At 47.6% G+C, this 10728-nt stretch overlaps 1 protein-coding gene across 2 annotated transcripts in view; it reads right to left on the reverse strand.

The window, feature by feature from the left end:
* Window positions 1-872: 872 nt before the first annotated feature.
* rasip1 (Ras interacting protein 1) overlaps window positions 873-10728 on the reverse strand; it is a 17666-nt gene continuing 7810 nt past the window's right edge. For both annotated transcript variants that reach the window (XM_054741022.2, XM_054741021.2), the window contains exons 13-16: window positions 4703-4991; window positions 4442-4605; window positions 1966-2107; window positions 873-1887 (exon numbers count right to left, since the gene is read on the reverse strand). In XM_054741022.2, coding sequence (XP_054596997.2) covers window positions 1709-1887; window positions 1966-2107; window positions 4442-4605; window positions 4703-4991 — 774 coding nt within the window. In that variant the 3' untranslated portion in view covers window positions 873-1708. The remainder of the gene's footprint in view (window positions 1888-1965; window positions 2108-4441; window positions 4606-4702; window positions 4992-10728) is intronic.

The raw sequence follows: 10728 nt of genomic DNA on the forward strand, positions 1-10728 counted from the left end.
TGGAAAGCTGAAATTAGCGCACAAACACAGCCTCACTCTCACTCATTCACCACATCGACTCTCAAATGAGAGTGATCACAATCACCTAATTGATTATTCCCCCCCCCCCCCCCCCCTCACACACACACACACAGTGATCTTCCTCACGTGATTCATCCTCTATAACTGTCCGTGTTTTGGATGCTGGCTCAGCGAGGAACCAGGGGAGAGAACCGGAGGCGACGGGGATGATGTAAGCGGGGCTTTCTCACGGGACCGGTGTTAAGTCAGGCTTTTTACTGTAAGGGAAGTTCGAGGAGCTGACCGGAAGAGAGGAAAACGTTTGGCTGCACACCAAAGGGAGCAGCACGACAGCTTGTAAGACGTCAGCGAGCTTCTGAAAACAAAGACAGAGGTGAGGTGTTTACATAAGACGTCTGGCAGACTAGACAGCGAAACTGACCGGAAATGACGAAATTCTGACGACTGGTTGAACTTCGCCACCTGACTGCTGGTTGCTACTTAAACTGGAAACCCTACAAGTCCATGTATGTCATTTACTGGAGAAAATCAAATCCTTTCCTCAGCTTTTGGGTAATCGGATTTAGAACTGACGACAGCGAACTCCGGTGCTGGAGTGTGTGCTCATGACCCTGAGTGAAACGGCACTCGATTACAGAGCATGAGCTGGTGCTTTTGGAGCAGATGACAACGTCTCAGCTCCTTAGTCAAGCCTGCAGACTCATCATTTAACGTCAGAGGGGAACGAGTGCTGCGTCGCCACCTTGTGGAATGTTTTGATTTGATTTATTTCTGTGCGCCTGGGAGCTGAGAAGCGTGCCAAGCCCCAGGGGCACTGGTGTGGGAAACAAAAGCCAAGCGGAAACCGTTGGTCTTTCAGACAAGAATTTGGGTGTTTTATTAAAAACAGGTCGTTTGAAAACAGACGTGGAAGTCAAGTAAAAGAGTCACAGAAACCATAACTGATATGTATGTTTACTCCGTTTTAAAGTGAATCCCATTAAAGGTGTGGAACTCTCGTTTAATCAATAGATTTGCAGTGAGACGGCGACACCGGTGCACCGTTTCCAGGAACTGGAAGTGAGCCACAGCACAGGTGAGCTCAGACGGCAGGATTTGGAGTCTTATTTCCTGATGTTTGGATATCTCACCTCAGATTGGATAACAGCAACAGAACTCAACCACTGACGTCCAACATTATGATTTTATCTCCACAAATAACACAAGCCTGGAGGAGCTTCTGCAGTGTGGTGGAGTTGCTAACGGTTAGCTTCTACTAGCCGATATGTTCTCTGGTGTTTCCTGGACGCTGAACCAACAACAGCCTTCCTTGTCGTGAGTCAAGATGGGTGAGTCCATGAATGCTAAGTGACAGTGTGACGTAGATCTGTCTGGTTTTTCTAATCCTAGAGTTTCACCGCCTATTTTCTGTCAGAAGCTAATGCAGGAAATAGGTGTAGGAGACTATTTTCATGTTCAGCCTGTATGAAAAACTCAGAGTGGCCGATTATAAACAGAAATAAAATTTAAAGTAAGTTTTCCACACCTTTAAACACACAACAAACCCAGTATAGTTGCTTAGTTCAAGAATATTATTTTTAATTTGTTAATCAAATGATATGAAGATAAGAGGAAATACAACAAAAAGTCAGATTTAAGAAACACGTCTTGTTCTTTTCCTTCTTTGTTCTGGCGTTCACCCTCCTCTTCAAAGCCTAGTCCTCTGATTGGCCGGGAGCTCGTCCTGATCGAGTCCCCACAAGTAGGTGCGGAGTCGTGTCACTTCCTTTTGGAGCTCAGAGCTCGGGATTGGCTGGGAGAGGTCGAGGCGCGGCGTCTCATTGGGCAAGATAAGAGGAGGGTGGTCCAGAAAGCTCTCAAAGATGTCTAAAAGATAACAGAATAAAAGTTAAAATCAACAGATTTAACATAGTAATGAATGCGTACTGGTTTTGTTTAAATGACCTCCACTTAGATCTGTGCTGGTTGGAGGAGCCCAGGATGCAGGTGGAGCTCTGGTGGGTCCCAGCTTGTAATGGGTGAGCAAGTGGTGCAGTTGGGCAGGACTTAAGAGCTCATGCTCTTCCTGTAGACTAGCCCAGGACGACTAGAAGATCAGATATTTGATGTTATGCTTATATATTAGTCAACATTTCTATTTTCAAAACTACGGAACAAAGCAGCTATCACAAAGGTGTGTTCAGGATTCTAACATTTGAATTATTATTCTTCTGTCCATAAACATGTTATTGGGTGTGAAGCTGTTATCGGCCATCTTGAATGTTGTGGTTGTTGGAATCGGGGTTTGATTACTCGTCCCTGTGACGTCCTTTCGACACGTGTCTAGACACACAGGCGCAAATTTGAAGCAGTAAAGACTAGATTCATGCTCACATCAAAACAATCCTACATGGCACAGGTTTTCCCAGTCAGGTGTGACAGCAGAAACGTGCCTACAATACTTCTACTGACAAATACAAACACAAATGGTTAGTATCCTGCTCGTATCCAGTGTTGGGAAAGGTTGTTTAAAAAACGAACTAGTTCAAAGTTCAGCTCATACATTTTAAAATGAACTAGTTCGTGTCTTTGTTCATAATTTAAAAAATTTGAACTAAGTTCACTGTTCCAAAAATGAACTAGTTCATAGTTCTTTTTTCTCATATATATATATATATATATATATATATATATATATATATATATATATATATATATATATATATAATTTTATATATATAATTATATATTATATAAATATATTATATATATATTATATATATATATATATATAAAACTTATGAAATATTTTTCCAGTAGTTGGCAGTGGCACCTGTTCAGTCCGCACTCATACCCAGCTGCAGTTTTTACCCTACAGTAAATTCTCAAAAACATGAGGAAAACATTATTTGAACATTTTTTTATGGGAAATTATTAAACAGTCTTGGGAAGCAGGCTGAGGTAGTAAACTAAACATATTAAAAGTGCTAAACATTAAAAACTGTATAATCTTTCAGTTAAGTCTCTTTCCAGTTTTTCTGAATGAACTTTGACTTCTGCACACAGCATAGACGTAGAAGAGTAGACGCTGCACCAACCGCTACTGCCTATGATTGGCCGCATTTGCGGGTTCTACTTTTTATAAATTCTGGTTAACAGGATGTTTTAGCTAGGCTTTAGCTCCGGAAATGCTCCGTGGAGATCGGGAGCTAGAACGGCGAAAGAACGCGTTCACAAACCCGTTCACGCACGCCAGGACAAAAGCACTCACTTTTACGTTCGTCAGGCAAAATACGAACGAGTTCAGTTCACGTTCACGAAAAAATGAACAAATTCACGAACGATCGTTCAATGAACACGTTCGGGCACAACACTGCTCACATCGTTTTAGTTCATTCAATGTTTACACACTTGCTGTTGAAAAATACATTCAGTGGATCATCACTGGAGTGCTGATAAGAACTAATGTTGAGTCAAAAGATCAGCTGGTGATTAGAACTAGCCACTCTGAAACTACAACATCCCATCTTTCACGAGGTTTTTAAATAAGTTTGTAGTTCTTTGATAGGAACCATTATTGGCCTTCAAACCCAGAATCAGTGCATCTCTTGCTCAAGGTAGCCATAATTTGATAAAGAGGTTATCCATCCATTTTCTTCCACATATCCGGGGTCGGGTCATGTAAGCAGAGAGGCCCAGAATTCCCTCTCCCCAACAACTTGGGCCAGCTCCTCTAAGGGAATCCAAAGGTGTTACCTAACGTGTCCTGCTCCAGCGTGTCCTGGGTCTTCCTGTAGGTCTCCTCCCGGTTGGACGTGCCCAGAAAACCTTACCGGGGATGGGTCCATGAGGCATCCTAACCAGGTCTTTGAGCCACCTCAACTGGCTCCTCTTGTTGTGGAGAAGCAGCAGGTCTACTCTGAGCTCCTCCCGGTGACCGAGCTTCTCATTTTGGCCGCTTGTATCGGCAATCTCGTTCTTTCGGTCAATACCTAAAGACCATGGGTGAGGGTAGGAACGTAGCTCGGCCGGTAAGTCAGGAATAATGAGAGGGAATTTAAGCCTGTGAAGGCCTCTTCAAGGTAAAAAAAAAAAACTAGAACAACAACAGTCTATGAACAGATATTCCCTTCATCGTAATTCTGACTAAATCTCTCATTCTTTTTTGGTTTATTCTTGTTTCAAGAAAAACTTTTAAATTCTTTTGGTCCATCGTTTTTTTTTATACCAGCTTAAATACCAAATTACAGGGTGTACCGTAACAATTTAACAAAGTTCCTGACCTGTATGCAGAATTCTGTTTTAGGTGTCAGCATTCAAGCATGTGTGGGTTTATTTGTTGTGGATTCCTACAGTCGCCTTAGTCACTCTGGTTCAGGTTTCAAACCCATACTTGCATGGAGACAGTGTTAGTAAATATTTAGCCACGAAGCCGTGCTACCTGAATGAGTCGTGTTTTGGGAATACACAGGAAGTTGACTGTGACCGAGAGTTTTTTCATAAACTCTGAGGCGATGTCACCTAACCCCGCCCCCTGTAGCCAGTCCAGAACCAGGTCCAGGTTGGTACGGATCTGCACGGCTCTGGACCATGAAAACAGTCCATCTGGAATGAATAAAAATTGAATGAAACAAAACAAAGCATTGCAGAAATGACTTTAAACAAGAGAGCATGTTTATCGCACTTGATGTATCCCTCTCACCTCTTTCGAGCAAAGTGTTCAACAAGGAAGTGTTGGTGAAGAAGAAGAGGTACCCAAAGGTTTGGGAGGTGAGTGGCGGAGACAGACACGCTTCTCGAGACAGCATCAGGGAGCAGCGATACACTTCCACCAATCCAGCGACCTTAGGAGGCAAGACGGACTCATCGTCCACTTCTCCTTCTTTTTTCTCCTCTCCCTCTGCACCCCGAGCTCCATCCTTCTCCTTCTCCTTCTCCTCATTGGAAAACGGGTTTGTGTCCAGGAGAGCCGGAAGAAGAGAGTACAGGGTCTGTGTGGGCCGATAGGACAGAAAAAAGACTTGAATACACTTCGGCTTTTCTGTGAAAACTTGGTGCACATATGGTTGTTATCATAGCTGCTCTCATTAGGCCAGCATCGGGAAGACTGTGTTCTGAGATGCTTGGCAACTTCTGAGATAACACCAGGCCTTAAAAAGAGCTTCACTGTCAGTCTCAGTAAGTCAGACAGACAGAGAGAAGCTCAAAACGGCCGTCTGAGCAAGCCTCCTTGACCAGAAGGATTTTGACATTTTGCACCTGCGAAGCCGAACAACAAGTAATTTTTCCTGCAGAGCAAAGCTGATTTTGCGACGCTCCTTCAGAGTTGTTTTGATATGCTGGGTTCCATCCAGTGCACCTGTGTTACCTGAAAGCGATCATGGACCGACCTGGTCATACTAGGAGTTAGTCTACGGACTTCTGTACTCTGGGTCTCCCACCCCCCTGACTGGTTCTTGAATCTTAAACAAAGTGATGACAGTCCCTGAAAAAACAACGAGTCTAAGAATCTTCTGCCTAATCATCGTGAAGACCAAGCAGGTGATGTTCTATAATTATCACAGCTATGGATAATGTCACAGCACTAGTAATGACAATAAAAATAAATAGCTTTTAAGCAATTTATTTAATCCAATTTACCCTCTTATTGATTCGTTACATAATGGCAGGAAGTTTTATCCCAAATCTACAATACATGGTTACTTTTTATATTTTTGTGTTAAGAACTCTGATGTTGGGCTGCGCAGTGGCGCAGTGGTTAGAGCTGTTGCCTTGTAGCAAGAAGGTCCTGCGTTCGCTTCCTGGCCTGGGATCTTTCTGCATGGAGTTTGCATGTTCTCCCTGTGAATGCGTGGGTTCTCTCCGGGTACTCCGGCTTCCTCCCACAGTCCAAAAACATGACTGTTAGGTTGATCGGTCTGTCTAAATTGTCCTTAGGTGTGAGTGTGTGTGTGCATGATTGTTTGTCCTGTGTGTCTCTGTGTTGCCCTGCGATGGACTGGCTCTCTGTCCAGGGTGTACCCCGCCTGATTGGATGGAATTCTGATGTTACTTTAAATCACCATGACCGTATTTTAGATGAAAACCAAAGATGGATTCTTACAAATGGACTTCCACCAGATAAATCACAAAGAGAGTTGTTAAAGGGACATTCCACCCCTAAATGAAATTTAGTCTTTGCCACATTCCCTGGAGTTAAATAAGTGGGAAAAGTCATTTTGCATCCAGCCCAGCCATCTGGCAGTATTTTGGTAGCGTTAGCTTAGCATACATAATGTAAGTGAATGGTAAAAGCTAGCATTTCATGTGAAAATAACTCAGTAATGATCCTATTTAAAAAAAAAAAATTTGGGTGACCTTAGAAATCACAGAGTGCAACTCAGACCCGGTTCACTTGGCAGGATAATCATGCAGAATTTTTGACCAGTGCCGCCCCTTCCAACACTCTTAAGCCTAGGTCATACCGGAGACAGACGCGCCACACCAGCGCTGTCGTTTTAAATCAAAGCCATCATAGTTAATGAGAGTGGCTACACAGGCAGCGCCGCGTCAAGGCACTGAAGATAGGTGCCAGTTCTATTTCACGCGCCGCGCACTTTACAACAGACATTACGGCATTTAACGCTTTACGGCACAAACCTAGCCGCAGTTTTGATCACTTTAAAGTACTACTGATCAGAGGTGTGGACTCGAGTCACATGACTTGGACTCGAGTCATTATTTTAATGACTTCTGACTTGACTTGATAAAATCTATAAAGACTTACGACTTGACTCAGACTTGAATGCCAATGACTTGTGGGAATGACTTGAATCAACTTGCATCTGTTGACTTGATGATAATTTGAGCATATTTGATATTTTAGCACAAAAGTGGCACGCCGTGGACAAAAATCATGAATCCTTTTTCGTTCTGGTTAGATGTTGTTCTGCTAAATGCAGCAGCACTTTGTTTATAATCAAGTTCAGTTGCACTTTCTGCTTGTTTGAGCAAATAAATGAAGCTTTAAGAAGCTTTATTCCTGGAATTTATTTATTATCGTTGTCATTAAATTGAAGTTGGACAGATGACTTGATTATGACTTGACAATTCAAAGTTAAGAACTTGGACTTGACTTGGACTGCCATATCATTGACTTTGGACTCGACTTGGACTTGGTAGTCTTTGACTTGGACTTGACTCGAGACTTCACTGGAAAGAAGTGTGACTTGCAAAGAAGTGACTTGGTCTCACCTCTGCTATTGATCTTAAAATATTCTAAGAAATATCATACTTACCCATTTTCAATGAATTAGAGTCTCACAAAACACGACGGCAAGTCTGATCACGTATAAACAATAGAGTCACTTCCCGCGTCCTGTTGTCAAGTCCCACGTGATGTTGTGACTATCACGTGACTTTCCGAAAAGCGCTCAGCGGCGCGTCCTGTTTGGCCATTTAACATCCCAAAACCGAAGGATCTTTCATGGCGGTTAAAACGAAGAGTCGGAGTACCCGGCCCGGAGGGTTACCGGGGTCCCACCCTGGAGCCAGGCCTGGGGTTGGGGCCCGTGAGCGAGCGCCTGGTGGCCGGGCTTTCGCCCATGGGGCCCGGCCGGGCCCAGCCCGAACCGGATACATGGGCTCGTCCAACTGTGGACCCACCACCCGCAGGAGGAACATGAAGGGTCCGGTGCAATGCGAATCGGGTGGCAGACCAAGGCGGGAGCCTTGGCGGTCCAATCCCCGGACAAGAAAACTAGTTTTTGGGACATGGAAAGTCACCTCGCTGGCGGGGAAGAAGCCGGAGCTTGTGGCAGAGGTTGAGCGGTACCGGCTAGATATAGTCGGACTCACCTCGACACATTGCATTGGCTCTGGAACCCGAGACCTGGAGAGGGGTTGGACACTCTACTTTGCTGGAGTTGCTCCGGGTGAGAGGCGGAGGGCTGGGGTTGGCTTTTTGTTAGCCCCGAGACTCTCTGCCTGTGTGTTGGGGTTTACCCCGGGGGACAAGAGGGTAGCTTCCTTGCGCCTTCGGGTCGGGGAACGGGTCCTGACTGTTGTTTGTGCTTATGGGCCAAATATCAGTTCAGAGTACCCACCCTTTTTGGAGTCCCTGGGACGAGTGCTAGATAGTGCTCCATCAGGGGACTCCATTGTCCTGCTGGGGGACTTCAATGCTCACGTGGGCAATGACAGCTTGACCTGGAGGGGTGTGATTGGGAGGAACGGCCCACCTAATCTGAACTCGAGCGGTGTTTTGTTATTGGACTTCTGTGCAAGCCGCAGTTTGGCCATAACGAACACCATGTTCGAACATAAGGATGCCCACCGGTACACTTGGTACCAGGGCAGCCTAGGTCACAGGTCGATGATAGCTTTTGTAGTCGTATCATCTGACCTGCGGCCGTATGTTTTGGACACCCGAGTGAAGAGAGGGGCGGAGCTGTCAACTGATCACCACCTGGTGGTGAGTTGGATCAGATGGCAAGGGAACATGCCGCGTAGACCTGGCAGACCCAAACGCATAGTGAGGGTCTGCTGGGAACGCCTGGCAGAAGAACCTGTCAAGACGGTCTTCAACTCCCACCTCCGGCAGAGCTTTGACCACGTCCCGAGAGCAGTGGGGGACATTGAGTCCGAGTGGGCCTTGTTCCACTCTGCGATTGTCGAGGCGGCTGTTGCTAGCTGTGGTCGTAAGGTGGCCGGTGCCAGTCGTGGTGGCAACCCCCGTACCCGCTGGTGGACACCAGAGGTTCGGGGAGCCGTCAGGCTGAAGAAGGAAGCCTACAGGGCGTGGCTGGTCTGTGGGTCTCCGGAGGCAGCAGACAGGTACCGGATAGCCAAGCGGGGTGCAGCAGTGGCAGTTGCCGAGGCAAAATCTCGGGCGTGGGAGGAGTTTGGTGAGGCCATGGAGAAAGACTATCGATCGGCTCCAAAGAGGTTCTGGCAAACTGTCCGGCGCCTCAGGAGAGGAAGGCAGCAACTCGCTCACACTGTTTACAGTGGAGATGGGGAGCTGCTGACGTCAACTGAGGCTATAGTCGGACGGTGGAAGGAATACTTTGAGGAGCTCCTCAATCCCACCAATGCGCATTCCGAGGAGGAACCAGAGCTGGGAGGCCTGGGGATGGACTGTCCGATCTCGGGGGCAGAAGTTGCTGAGGTAGTCAAACAACTACACAGCGGCGGAGCCCCGGGGGCGGATGAGGTTCGTCCTGGGTATCTCAAGGCTATGGATGTTGTAGGGCTGTCATGGTTGACACGTCTCTACAACATTGCGTGGTCATCGGGGGCAGTTCCTAGGGAGTGGCAGACCGGGGTGGTGGTCCCCATCTTTAAGAAGGGTGACCTGAGGGTGTGTTCCAACTATAGGGGGATCACACTCCTCAGCCTCCCTGGAAAGGTCTACGCCAAGGTACTGGAGAGGAGGGTCCGATCGATAGTTGAATCTCAGATAGAGGAGCAATGTGGTTTTCGTCCTGGCCGTGGAACTGTGGACCAGCTCTATACCCTTGCAAGGGTGATGGAGGGGGCATGGGAGTTTGCCCAACCAATCCACATGTGCTTTGTGGATTTGGAGAAGGCTTATGACCGTGTCCCCAGGGGCACCCTGTGGGGGACGCTCCAGGAGTATGGGGTGGGTGGCTTTCTGTTAAGGGCCATTCAGTCCCTTTACCAGAGGAGCGTGAGTTTGGTCCGCATAGCCGGTAGTAAGTCGGACCTGTTCCCAGTGAGGGTTGGACTCCACCAGGGCTGCCCTTTGTCACCGGTTCTGTTCATCACTTTTATGGACAGAATTTCTAGACGCAGCCGTGGTGTGGAGTGTGTCGAGTTTGGTGGCAGGAGAATCTCGTCTCTGCTTTTTGCGGATGATGTGGTCCTCCTAGCTTCATCCAGCTCTGACCTTCAGCTCTTGCTGGGTAGGTTCGCGGCCGAATGTGAAGCGGCTGGGATGAGGATCAGCACCTCCAAATCTGAGACCATGGTTCTCGACCGGAAAAGGGTGGCTTGCCACCTCCGGGTCGGGGGAGAGGTCCTACCTCAAGTGGAGGAGTTTAAGTATCTCGGGGTCTTGTTCACGAGTGAGGGTAGGAGGGATCGGGAGATCGACAGGTGGATTGGTTCGGCGTCTGCAGTGATGCGGACGCTGAGCCGATCTGTCGTGGGGAAGAGGGAGCTGAGCCAGAAAGCCAGGCTCTCGATTTACCGGTCGATCTACGTCCCAATCCTCACCTATGGTCATGAGCTTTGGGTAATGACCGAAAGAACGAGATCGCGGATACAAGCGGCCGAAATGAGTTTCCTCCGTAGGGTGGCCGGGCTCAGCCTTAGAGATAGGGTGAGGAGCTCGGACATTCGGGAGGGACTCGGAGTAGAACCGCTGCTCCTCCGGATCGAAAGGAGCCAGTTGAGGTGGTTTGGGCATCTGGTCAGGATGCCTCCTGGACGCCTCCCCGGGGAGGTGTTTCGGGCATGTCCTGCCGGCAGAAGGCCCCCGGGTCGACCCAGGACACGTTGGAGAGGTTACATCTCCAATCTGGTCCGGGAACGCCTTGGGGTCCTGCCGGAGGAGCTGGTGGACAAGACCGGGGAGAGGACGGCCTGGAGCTCCCTAATTGGGATGCTGCCCCCGCGACCCGGACCCGGATAAGCGGAGGAAGATGAAGACGAAAACCGTGGCGCATCTGTCTCCGGTGTGCTCCTGGCTTTAAACTTGCGTACGATTACCGTAATGCCTCTAAA

This window comes from Nothobranchius furzeri, chromosome 5 (genome assembly GCF_043380555.1).
Source record: "Nothobranchius furzeri strain GRZ-AD chromosome 5, NfurGRZ-RIMD1, whole genome shotgun sequence".
In the NCBI taxonomy this organism is placed as follows: domain Eukaryota; kingdom Metazoa; phylum Chordata; class Actinopteri; order Cyprinodontiformes; family Nothobranchiidae; genus Nothobranchius; species Nothobranchius furzeri.